The following is a 14,089-nucleotide window of genomic DNA, read 5'->3' on the forward strand; positions in this document are numbered from 1 at the left end:
TTAGTGTGCTTATTAATTTCAATGTAACTGTAAAAAAAATATGCTGAAGTTCTTCAGTAAAAACACAATCTTATTTCAGGGGCCTGTTTCTATATGCATATACGAATGCGTATTTTATTATTATTTATTTTTTAGCAGAAGCCCTTATCCAGGGTGACTTACAATTGTTACAAGATATCACATTATTTTTACATACAATTACTCATTTAATTGGGTTTTTACTGGAGCAATCTAGGTAAAGTACCTTGCTCAAGGGTACAGCAGCAGTGTCCCCCATATGGGATTGAACCCACGACCCTCCGGTCAAGAGTCCAGAGCCACTACTCCACACTGCTGCCCTAACGATCTAACCCTTACGATCTGGCAGATACGATATCGTAAGCTGCAACTTCGAAAAAAGTGTGTCCATACACCAAAACACATACCACTCGTTCATAAAACCATTTGTAATTTGTCACCACCAAATTGGTAATCATGTAAATACGAAAGGTCAGTCTCACCTAGTTTTATCGCGTTTCTTGCGTATGGTTGCTAACCAAATTGCGTCTGATGAATGCTGTACTCCGACACAGAGCGAGAGAATGACAGACTTGGAACACCATCGCAGATAAATTACAGTAACAGACAGATTCCTAAAATCTTTGACAAGCTACCTAATGAGGAAATAATTGCAAAGTACCGTTTAAACAGTGAGGATATCCAGGAACTTTTTACCTCGCTTGAGCTGCAGAAGACAAACAAAGCGACATCATGCCCTGTCTACAGAAATGCAAGTGTTGGTACGTTTTCTTGCCAGCGGTTCCTTCCAGAATGTATTGGGCGATACGTTGGCACTGAGCAATGCATCAATATGTCGTTCCATTACGTTACTACTGCTCTGACAAATCACGCTTCCGACTACATTACTTGGCCCACTGTACGGGAATTACAGTCAATCAAGGAAGGTTTTCATTCCATCTGTGGTTTATCTATAATAAGAAACACGCTACTCAAGTAATCGACCTTTACTGTACATTTGGCAAAATTCTACTATGCGAATTATAAATGATTTATATGCAAAACGCCAATCAAATTGTTCAAATGGTTTTGTTACTATTAAGTGCAATTATAATAATGAAAATATAATTAAGCAATTTGCTATACGATGCATTTTACAGTATATTCTCACCATTTTGCCCATTCAGTTTCACGTATAGAATGAGCGAGGCATCCGAGGCTATCTTTCGTATTTCAATTCAAAAGCAAATTCGATTCGTATGGAATGTAGAAACGCGTGATAAGTGTTCATAATTGGAGGTGATAACTTGTCGTAAGACCTTTCGTATTTCCACTTACACATTCGGGATATAGAAACAGGCTCCAGTTTTTTAATTGAGAGCTCCCCAGTTAACATAAACTCCAACCACCTCACAAATACAAATCATGGTATTTCAAGAGGGCTTCGTCGTTTGTTTTTGTTCTTTGCTGTATTGTTGTGTAAAAATGTAACCCCGATTGGTAAAGACACGCTGAAAGGGGGACTAGAGGATATGTCACGAAAAATCAGGACATACGGAATTCATTTTAAATGATACGCATTAATATTAGCAGGATAGTGCTCAATTGACACCAACGTGTTACAAATACATGTATAGCGCCCAATGTACAATACAGAATGAATTTGCATTGCAGAATGTAATAAATAAATAAATAAATAAATAAAGATTCAGCTAACTCTTCATGAGATAACATAAACATAACTCCTGGTCATTTTGCCTCATGAGTGGTATAACAGATTTGCACAAAGTCTTTACTGAGCCGAAAAATTAATCAAAATGCTTTCGGTACAAGCTAGCCATGCAGCAATGCTGTAAAATAAACGGAGTGAAGCAGCCTTGAAAGATCTCAAAAATGACCTGCTAGACAGAAAGGCGACCTTCTGTCCGTTTGAAGATATGAAGACCTATCTCTACCTCCCTCATTGAGGTAGAACAGTGAGGTATTTTCCAATTAAAGAGGAATTAGTCAACCCAATCAAATTAGCTCACCATTAAAGTCTTCTTTTATTAAATCTTTGTATTGTAGTCATATTAAGTTTCACTGACACTGCAGGCTATACAAGGAGAAAATAATAAGTTCAACTTGTAAAATTTAGCCAAATTGCTTATAAATAGGACAAAGCCCCTGTACAGAGCGCCATTGCTTAGTTAGGTGTATCTTATTATGACATCTGGGAGGATAACTTATAAAAGTAAATAGTGAAAAAGGAAGGTATCGCTATTGTTACCAGCAATCTAGTTGATCTGTTGTACTCTGGAGGCGCAATAACACGTACTGGTGTTAAATTTCCTCCGTTAAATGAACTATAGCCGAAGGCGCACTGTCAATCTGAGCCTCGTGTTTACACAGTTATATTTGATGGAAGAAAGTAAACCGACCAGCTGTGCCAGCCAAAGGGGTGGCAGGATTATGTCTCCCTGGCAACCAACTTTAGGATCATTACAATCTTAATTCGAAAAATACTGTGAACTTGTTCATTGTCGCCAGGGCCATATCTTGGAGCTAAACCAACCTGCGGCGTTACTGTAAACCAGACAAATGTAAAGCGCTATTTCAACCATTAATCAGAGAAGTATTTAAGAAACAGACTCATTTTAAAATGACTACACGTCGTACTAAAGCATGGTGATTTTATTTTATTTTGTAAATAGTAGCATTTTCAATACAACAAAATCTGAATACAAATCTCAGTGTTTGGGCTAAAATGTGTTTATATTTAAAAGTCCCAATTCTCAGAATGGAAAGTTGGTTTGGAATACACACCTGTTAGTGGAAGTTTTTAAAAATTCAAAAATTTTAGACTTTCTACAAAAAAGTGGGTAAACTGTTAAATATGCTTTATTTTGCTCTTATCTGCCCCCTATTTTACTGCATTTAATCCTGTACCTCAGAATATTGTAATCTCCCAAGTGTTTAATCTGTAGTATTTTGTACTTAATCATATCCTGATGTAACTATCACTACTTAATCATATCCTGATGTAACTTTCACTATTATCTGCTGTATTATTGAATTGTGGTTTGTCACACTTGAGAATTATTGTATTTCCTGTTCTTATTGTATGACTTATATTGTAACACTTGAATGTATTTGTATTTGCTTGCGATTGTAAGTCGCCCTGGATAAGGGCGTCTGCTAAGAAATAAATAATAATAATAATAATAATAATAATAATAATAAAAAAAATAAAAAAAAAAAATAAAATGTGTAGGCTACTGTAAATTTACTTTAATATCGATATGAGGTTTTCATTATTATTATTATTATTATTATTATTATTATTATTATTATTATTATTAATTACGGTAAAAGTTGTTCAATCTTGGTGTAACATAGCCTACTTAAAAAATATGTAGACCTACCTTTAATAAAACGGAATAGAATTAATGTGCAAATACAGTTTTATTAATTCAATATTAAGTTACATTTACCTGTAAAAATACGTGTGCATTTTTATTTTATGTTTTAACAGGGCCCTAAATACCCAATAGTCCTATGCGAATTTGAGTGTATAACAGTCAATTAAAAGTAGTCATTTATAGGCTGTATTGGCTAGATTCATCAACATTTTTTGTATAAATAAATATATCGGCCTATATGGTTATGACGGAGTGTAACTCGTATTGGTGTGCATTTGTTGAAATTTCTCTGAATTTATAACAGCCTAATCTTCCAGATACATTTGAACAGAATTTGGTTAAACAAACACTCTAGCTGTTCCAACACACTTATGATACGTCCAGCGAAACCAAACGATGAAACGCACTTAAGAAAATAAAAAAAACAAGAAACCAACAGAAAACAGAGAGAGAAAGAAAACAAAAGACGAAATTAATCTCATAAAACTTCATATGAATAAGCGTGTCACGTGATTTAATTCTTGAGGCGGTTATATATATATATATATATATATATATATATATATATATATATATATATATATATATATATATATTATATATATATATATATATATTATATATATATATATATATATATATATATATATATATAGGCTCACTTCTGAGGTGTTTCTTGGTTATTTTGAAAGATTAACGGTTTTATAGCCTACTTTAACAAAGAAAATGGCATAAGTATTATTAATATGGGATGTTGCTGTAATATCAGGATCACATTCTCTTTGAAACGGGAGAAACGTATTTGTTTATTATAAATTTTAAGCAAGCTGACATAAATTGTGTAGGTCATAACCATATACCGGCATCTCTAAAGCGTAAGTTTTTTAAAACATTCTAATTGTTTTATTGTTCTTCGTCTGTATTAGAATATTAAATTGCAGATGTTTATACATGTTTAAAATATTTATAAAAGAAGGATATATATATATATATATATATATATATATATATATATATATATATATATATATATATATAATTCTAATAGTAATAATAATAATATTGTATGAATGTTAATAATAATTTTAACAATAATATGAACATGTATTTTTTAATGGCATATAATATGTATACGGATATGCAATATAAGTCAGTATAGCCTATATTTATGTTTGTTATAAGGAATGTGTATACATGTATATAATATATATAACTTTATGTTGAGAATATATTCAACATACCGTATATCAAAAGCATTTCATATATATATATATATATATATATATATATATATATACACACACACACACACACACACACCTCAAATGAGAAGTATTCCTAATGATTGCACGTACTGTGTAGTTTTTCAGGAAAGTATGAAAAAGGGATTTCTTAAGTACAAAGGGTCATTCAAAAGAACCTGTACAAATAAAAATTTTATATTTGCATGTGTAAAATAAGAATACACTCTATGCAACATTTGCGAAAGCTAAAAACACGAGTATTTGTGTATTGCATCTATATACTACCCTTTCTGAACACGCCCGGTGCCACGATGATGGACCGTATCGCAAAGCACTTAGCCCAGAGCTAAGCTCCGTCATTGGAAACTTTGCAACATCGAGTAAGTAGACTGAACAGTGGAGTCAATCTTGCATAATACATGTTTAATATATCAGTATACAGTGTACAGTTGACATTTCTTCTCCCTTGATTTAGAAAATGTGTTTTTGAACTAAGTCCACTTAGAAAGCATACACTTTGTTTGTAGAAAATAACATTTATTTCTAAGAAATGCAACACATACTGTGACTGTACACAAAGCTGGCGACATTTATTCGGAAAGAAACAGTCTTGCGTCACACGAAAAGGGCAGTTTCACCAAACATGGAACCGAGTGCCGCTGTTGTAGAATTCGGGCAAATTACACTTACAAATATAATCTAATTCTCTAGACTTGGTATATACATATTTTCCATGTTCATTTAAAAGAAAAAAACAACACCACAATTGTCTAAATTACAATAGTTTAACCTGTAGCACCTTATAGAGAGGTGCATTGTAGGTTACCCATTTTACTCTCATAGGTATTCCATCTGCATATTACATTAATAACTTAGAAATATTTATTTTATTTTCATTATTTTGAGTGTTTCTGTATATTTTATAGACTCAACCAACAAAAGAAAAAGAATCCAGAATTTTGGATGTATATCAAGGATAGTGACAACAGCTTTTACAAAACAAGAAAAAAAGCAACTGCACCTTAGCACGCTTGTACAATCAAGATGTGTATGGCACTTTCGCCATGAAAGCCTATGCTTGAATAGAAAGAGCAGACAATAGTAAAATCCAGAACCAAGCAAGATCATGTTACCTTGTTATATCATATAATACCAAGGTCCAGCTTCAATAAAACTATTCAGATCTTTCATCAAATGTTCACGGAAAGACGCCACTGGCAGAAAGTCCAGCGTTGGGGCTTTTTTGGCAATTAATTATGTATTCCTTATTCAATCAAGTCCTCTACTGCTGAGGAAGACAATAATCATACACAGAAAAAAAACATACAGTACGCTGAAATTGACATGGGCGAGGTTATGAAAACAAGCAAGTACACAACATGGGCTCCAATGTCTATTTTATATATAAAGGGGTTCTTGTTGTGTGATATTTGAATGACCTCTTCTTGATAGATTTGGAAACGGATGGAGTTCAGAATGTGCGGTTCATGACTTGTCGGGGTTACTGTTCACCATCGGCCCATAAAGACCAGTGGTGTAACCCTGGTCCTTGTGCAAGTTGGTCCTGTCCCTTATGAGGTCACTGAAGGCGTAGTCCATGGGTGGCCGAAAGCCCAAAGTTGGCATGAGCCCAGCGGTTGAATAAGGTGTCATGAAGGCAAGCCCCCTGCTGTGCGCAGAGTAAGCCAGGCGTAGTGGGTTAAGTCCCAAGTGGGTGCTGAGTGGGTATGCGGTTGGGTCTGCACCAAAGTGGGGGCCATTGGGCTGCAGAGGTGAAAAGGCTGACCTGCTGCTCAGAGTGCCTATAGCAGGCGCCATGGCTCCTGGTAGAACTGGCCTCGGGGTCGAGGCTGAGGGTGGCTGGACACTCTGAAGGGTCCGTTCTGCTGTCCAAGCATTTTCGGGCGCCTTTGTCTGCCCGCTGTTGTTGAGGATCTGCTCGATTGCTTGGACCACGTCCTTACCGCATCCCTGCAGTACCAGTTCTAGAACACTTCTCTTGTGAGTGGGGAAAACTCTAGTTAGAATGTCTATGGCGTTCATCTGCTTCGACGATGCGGATGGTGGCAAAGGCTCTTGTTCATCCTTGTCCGTTTCTGAGCCCGAGTCGGAGCCCAGTGGGCTAATTGAGCCTGGGGTGTCTTCGCCATCTTTCACGGCTTTAGAGACAGGAGAACTGATGAAAGACTCCCCGTCTCCGTTCTCTGAGCCAGATCCATGACGCACTTCGGGGGATGAGGTGCCGGGGACGCTTCCGGTCACCGACTCGGTGTCCGTAGAGATTGACTTCCCCTGGCTCTGCTGAGGGGTCACTGACCTTGACATCAGGTTCTTCGGAAAAAACTCAAATTTATGCAGTTTTGATTCTGAAATAAAAAAAAAACCATAAGCATTTGGAATGCGTATCTGTTGTCATGTCAGTTACACGCAGAAATAAACAATCATTTTGCGTTTTCTAAAACCACACCTGGATTGAAAAAGGTTAACACCAAATATAGAGATATAGTGTACTGTACATATATAGGCCTGCTATGTTATAAACACTCTCAATAAATATGTTTAAATGTATAATTGAAAATGACCACCATCGTGCTTACAGAAGTTGCCTGCTATTGTAATGTGTTTAAAATAAAGGGATCAAATGTACTTATTTCTTAAATGCATACTGATTATTTTATAGAGAACCAAATAAACGGTACATAGTTATCATACCGATGTGCATGTGCTTGTGATATATTGTGACGTCAATGAAAACCACAGAATATGGTATTTAAGAATTAATTTGAGTAACTAATCTAGTCAATCCAAAAATAATGTAATAATATTGTTAAACGAATTTTGTTTTGAAGAACAGACCTACTGTTTGAAGTGGTATTACATGTAAATACCGAAGTAATATTACACTATGATGCTTCACTTGTTATTAAAATGTGGAGTGAAGTACAATTATATTTATTTGACACAATGCAAGGTCCGCATACTATGAATCAAATAATACAACATAATTATCTAAAAACACTGCGATCATACAGTACAGCAAAAGATAACATTCAGATAACATTTTTAGCATTGCTCCTGTTTGATATCCCAACATTATACGTGTAGCTTATAAAGCATGTTTTCACTATTATAACAGCAACATTAGTTTATGTCCATCCTTTATTCCCAATACAACTAACCTGTGGGACAAACAAATATGTATGATAAATACATATCGCATAATACCTAAAGCTAACCAAAAAGGGCTTACCAGAGTTCGCGTCATTGCAGACAGACCCAAAAACTTCATAATTTTGCCGGGGCGGGATGATTCCGTTGGCGGCGGCCAGGGCGAGTCCTTCAGCAGTCCCGTAGAGAAGCTGCAGCTCTCGGGCTTCGTTCTCTTCCTGCGCCTGCTGTCTCCGGAGCGCTACCTGCGCTGCCATCACTCGCTGCCGCTCGGCGATCAGCGTGCACTTGGCGCACATGCAGTCTTTCCAGCGGCAGTAGCGCTTGTGGCCCTTGAGTGCAGACACCACCCCGTGGTTCCTGCAGCGGGCGCACTTGGGTGTCCGGGGGTACTTCTCCGTCGTCCGTAAGATGAGCGGGGGGCCCCTCAAGAAGGTACTGGCCATCGAAACGGGAATGGAGTTCGCGGCGCCGTCTCCTGCGCCGGGGTGTACGTGGGAGCTGGGTTGTGATGTAGGAATCTCTGCCCTCAGTTCCATGTCCCTTACTATCTTTCTAAAGTTAATATTGCTCTCTTTCAAGCTCTGTTTAATCAGGCGCAAAAATTGAAAACAAATTACTAATTAAAACTTCACAGATACATTTAGCTGCCCAATAATTGCTCAGGCCGGAATGACAAGTCGTCCTTACACCGCCCTATTTGACAGATCAATACTTTTACATTAGCTCGTTTATAACAAATGCCTTTCTATATATACAAATCTATGTAACAGCACTGAAAAACTACCTCTCAAACTGATTCTCCACCACAACACAACCCTAAACCTGCTACTTTCTTTCCTTCTAAATGTACAAAGTTCCACAACTCCAGAAAGTCGAGTAAACCAAGAAATAACTCGATATGGTTTGATTCTAAGGATAAAAAGAACCCTACCTATTCAACTTTTTAAAACACGATTTTAAAAACCCAAAAATAAAATAAAAAATACAACAAATAAAACAAATACAAACTCACTTGTTCGGTAAGATAAATACAGCGCGTCACTTTTAAAAGAACACTTTGCTGTTCCTTTCCCTTGCGCCAAAAAAGCAAAGATTAGAGTCCACGGGTTGCTGTACGGAGCTTTGGGTCTTAGAAGATGCTTGTAATAAACCGAATCAGTCGGGCTCGCCTCCCCAAAGCTTCAGAAATTGCCACTAACGAAGTCTCGAGGTGATTTTGACACTGGATACAGATCTTCAATCGCTCTCTTTTTCTTCCCCTCTCTATTGTTGCTCTATACGTTTTCATTAGACAAGTTTGACAACAATGTGGCTGCTTTCATTGGCCAAAGGGAGAAGGTTCAATCTGATTGGCTTGTCGATTTCTTTCAACTGTGTCCACCTGAGCCTTTCTCAAATAACAAGTGTTTAAAATCTAAAGGAGGTCTTGCAGCGCGAATATTATAGAAAACATAATACACATTGATTTTTTTGTGACAACTTCCTATGTACAACCATATATATATATATATATATATATATATATATATATATATATATATATATATATATATATATATATATATATATAATTTGCATTAACAAAAGGCTCGTTAACAAAACAGTGCCGTCTTATTAAACTCAAATTATAGGTTATTTTGTGCTACAAATTGCCCTTTTATTATTGACACTAAGAAAAAATAATCGCTTTTGAAAATAACTGGCTAAACATTACATTGTTCTTGAGGTAATTATTCTAAATGCAGTTTTTTTTTTTTTACCAGAATAAAAGAGCCTCTTTAGATGAATATTGTTATCCACTAAAATAATAATAATAATAATAATAATAATAATAATAATAATAATAATAATAATAATAATAATTGAATTTTTGATTTGAGTTTCATGCATTTCAAAGCGATCTCATCACTGTACCCTTGTTCCGGATGACGTCACCTGTGTGTAACCGTTCTGATGCCAGGTAGGGTAAGTGAACGTATTCATACTTTCATTAAACTAACCTGTCCATTGATAAAAAGAAAGATTCGCGTTTAAATGGACGAGACAGTCCTGAGAACTTCTGTAGTCTTTTCCCTTGTGATCAAGCGCATCGCTTTTAAGTTAGTAAGATCCCAGATCCTACCGTATGTAATTAATAAGAACCACTATAAACACTCAGACAGCAATTCACTTTTTTTCGGTCTCCGGATTTCCTGCTAATTATCTTTAATTAGCTAAACAAATGCCCGCGCAACCAGCTTGTTAATTAATTAATTAATGGTGCATAAGATCCACACCTGCCTTCGACGCGACAGTAAAAACAGTACATTCGGAAGTCGAATCACGCTTGTTTATCGTATATAGATGGAATTCAAACTATTTCATGTTTCTTTTGGTGCTTGTAGATTTACGTATCAAAGTCACCCTACAGCTCCCTTGTTCGATCTGTAGTCTGTTTCACAGCGGGTCCCATGTCGTTCTTTCCGCATGAACAGCCCTTCTCCGTTAAACAAACGCGGAGCCTTGATGTCGAAGAATTGGTTGGGATGGTTCAGGTTTAACTACAGAGCAACGCGTATAAAGGGTTCAGATTAGGTCTGGTTAACAAACAAGAAACAGGTCATTAACAGACTCTTGCATTGGTTACCCGACTGGTCTGGAAACCCTCCAGAAAGTCTTTTGATGTAATAATTACTCATGTCCATTATTTTATTCCGTGATTTTTTTAATTAAGTTTTCGTGCAGCTACATTCTGGCGGAGATAGATATAGCTTATTATTCGGATATTAATGATCTGAAATTATTATTATTTCATTTTGTTGAAACAAAATACAATTTATTGGAAGAAATATTGTATGCACGTTTTTTGACCAGTAGTTTTGTAGATTAGATTTTATTTTATAAATCACATTTTGAAATCTCTTACATTTTCTAAATTAAAACCATCCTTTAATTTCATTCTATTAATTTGATAGGTGTTTATTAACATTTTCACGACCAAAAAATAAAATAACTAAACCTTATTTTCATAAATTACGTAGGCCTACTTCTACGATATATTTCATTAAAATGTTTGTATTTTTGTATCGTAAACGACACCTCGGACACCTACCGTTTTATAGAGAGAATGTTGCATTTGGTATAATATCAATCATTATTTTTTTTCTTTGCATACAAAACGGTTCATATTTAAAAAAAAAAAAAATGACAATTGTTATCGGCGTTATTTTTATTTGTATTTTTTGTACACCAATAAACCTGAGTTTTGAAAGGTTAACCATGAGTTTCAGAAGGTGAAAAATGCTCTGGCAAAAGGCTTAAAATGTGTTTTCCTCTGACTAAGTAATCAGACGGTTTATTAAATTGGGTTTTGGTTTAATTATTGGAATTGTATTCATCCTTCTATAAGCAAAACATAATTTTATATATCTGAGAATTTCATTTTGTAAAGGGAGCCACACAAGTAATAAATAAATAAATAAATAAATAAGTAACACAACCTCCGTCCCATTAGGATTAGGTTATGTTATCTGCAACTATTAGATCAGCATATCAAGCACTATCATAAGCTACATCGACTCGAGTTTGACTCAAGAGGACAAGGCTAAGCCCTGATCTCAATTATAGCTCTCGCACAGACCTGCTTTATTATTTATTTATATATTTAAGTTTTACTACTTAGAACACGTTTTAATATTTGTGTTTGTTTGTTGTTGCAAAAACAAATTTCGCACCATACATGTTCTTAATCAATATGGTGACCATCATTCCCAAATTACAAACAAAAAGTATTTCTTATTAACTCAAGGAGATTAGTGGAGCAGATTTGCATCTTGTTTTATTAATAAGCAGTTAATGCACTTAGACAGACGCCATCGCGTTTACTCTTTCCAAAGGCTTTCGTGAAAACTATCATTTTATATGGCACAATCTGGCATAGGCTTATAGGCATTTATATGTGTGTATGAATGCATATAGGTAGAATTCTTATATTACTGAAACTACGCCTAATACAATTATATTTTATTCGTAGACTATATATAAGATATAAATAAGCTCCAAATGCTACATTACTGAGAATTATATAGGATAAGGGTTAGGATAATAATAATAATAATAATAATAATAATAATAATAATAATAATAATAATAATAATAATAATAATAATAATATGTTTTGGCAACTGAGAAACGCAGATAATTACTGTACATATATCTTTATTTACACAGGCTATTCTCTATCCAAGTCCATATTTATATTTATCATTGAAAAACAGTCTATTGTCATATCCCTTATAAAAACCATCACCACCAAGCGAGTCTGTTTAAAGATATCCATTACATTCGCGTTATTAATACCAATCAATTTGAATGCCCTCGCGAATCTGTCCCATATGTCGTTTTGAATAAATGCGTCAAAGGGTAAAGCATATCGGCGCTTCAGCTGTAAACTGTACTTTCCTTTCTTCTTATATGACATATAGCTACATCATGACATATCGAGTTACAGAGACATGTATTTATTTATGTTCACGTCCTCATCAAAGTAAAGACTTAATTTACACAGATATATTAATCATTTTTTGTTCGCAACCTTCTGTATCCCCGAGTTCTTTCTCATCCCTTAATGGCTTTTTTGTACCTTTTCACGCAGATGGCAATTCTAGTGTACCTGCTAATGTAAGTACTCGCTCTCAGTCTCTCGGCTTTTTTGTGTTCCACGGGCCCATGCCATTGACTTTTTCCATTGTTTGCACACCGAATCACTGTAAGCAAATGCCATCTGTTTCCCCGCCGCCGTCATCTGCACCTTTAATTACCCAAACCAAGAGACTAATAGAGATGATATTAAACTAAATCTTTTTGACATTAAAAGTAATTATCTCGGAACCGCTCTTACACGAATGAAAATTACCACCTTAAAAAAAATAATTATATTTTAATTATAATGTAATGCCACTCAGGCGACCGTATTCCAATAAACGCTGTATACGTTTCCACGGTAAATATTCACTGTGCGTTATATCATTGGTCATAATTTAGAAGGCTGGTCACTAAATCCATGTTGATTAAGGGGACTCTACTGGACACTTGCATCCCAGTGTAAAGTTAGCTATGGGTTCATACAGGCTGTTGAACAGTGTTAGAAAAGTCTCCAGCGATATTTGATGTAGCCTATTGGTTATAGCATGGAAATACTGCAATACAATTTCAATGAAGTCAGTGATGTATAGTGCTAAACATATACAAACTAAAAAAGCAAAGGCAAATACTTTTAAAGAAACGGATTAACACAATAGTCGACAATATCAACTAGAAACAGAACAAGGGTTAACTTAATCCTACTAGAAACTAACCAGATTGATTTTAATGCGCCGCTATCCTGAACCAAAAAACAAACAAAAAACTATAACGTGTGCGATTGTGAAATGCTGACACCAGCATGTCAAAAACAAGAAGCTGTTTTGTGTTCCGTTATTTGTTACTTTTTTAAATAATGTCGCCATAATTATGTTGTTTATTGCGTAAAACCGTTCAGCTTCACCAATTGCTTCAAAATAGATAGATCATTAATTGATACACACAGTACCAGCCTCAAACAACGCTTTCAAATATCTATCAAATGCCGCGGGTGATAACGTCTTCTGTATTGAAATAGGAGTGCAAAACTAAGCTAGTTTTAATTGGCCGGTTTCTTTCCTTCTAATTTCTAATTAAATACCAGCGGCTAATTAAAAGTGACTGGGAGAACAGTTTGCAATTCAACATTCTTACTTTTAACAATACATTATGCAACAAATGCATGGAAAGCGTTTTCTCCTTTTTAACAAAAAAGCTACAGATGATTGAGTTTTTACACCTTTTTAGGTTTTCACAAAGGGGACGCTTGACCCAACATATGTAGCAGCATGTTTCTGGTCCTCCAGCACCCTGGTGGGGTATTCTAGCGACCTCTCTGGCTGCTGCAGCCCCGCCTGAGCGCGGCTGGACCCCGGATTGCCTCCCGGGGACTCCCCGCTAAACCACCGAGATTATTAGCTACCAGAGGTTAGAGTAGCAGATAGGAGGGACGCGCAGCAGCTCAGGATCTGGGGAAACCATGCTCTCCTTACACGCTTCATCACCTCACCAAGTGCTCATTAGGTTCTTAACCCTCTGGTTCACATGAAAAGCCCCTGTGATGAAGCGCTCTTACACAAATGGAAGCATCCCCCTTAAGGCAACGAACAAAGCCCTAAAATAACTGCGCAAAATAAGCTTTTATTTGTTACTCTGAAGACTCTTTTGTGCGGAGCA

General features: G+C 35.8%; 1 protein-coding gene across 2 annotated transcripts; it reads right to left on the minus strand.

Annotated features, from left to right (window-relative positions):
- Positions 1 to 4,982: 4,982 nt before the first annotated feature.
- On the minus strand, positions 4,983 to 9,236 carry LOC117417419 (doublesex- and mab-3-related transcription factor A2-like). Of its 2 annotated transcripts, XM_059035084.1 has the most exons (3): positions 8,826 to 9,236; positions 7,893 to 8,394; positions 4,983 to 7,008 (listed from the first exon to the last, which is right to left on the minus strand). In XM_059035084.1, exons 2-3 carry the CDS (start codon positions 8,347 to 8,349, stop codon positions 6,128 to 6,130), a joined length of 1,338 nt encoding a protein of 445 aa, XP_058891067.1. In that variant the 5' UTR covers positions 8,350 to 8,394; positions 8,826 to 9,236; the 3' UTR covers positions 4,983 to 6,127. The 2 variants fall into 2 exon arrangements, with proteins under 2 accessions (XP_058891067.1, XP_033885454.2); XM_034029563.3 differs by having other exon boundaries at positions 7,893 to 9,236.
- Positions 9,237 to 14,089: the final 4,853 nt, after the last annotated feature.

Source organism: Acipenser ruthenus, chromosome 12, assembly GCF_902713425.1.
Source record: "Acipenser ruthenus chromosome 12, fAciRut3.2 maternal haplotype, whole genome shotgun sequence".
In the NCBI taxonomy this organism is placed as follows: Eukaryota; Metazoa; Chordata; class Actinopteri; order Acipenseriformes; family Acipenseridae; genus Acipenser; species Acipenser ruthenus.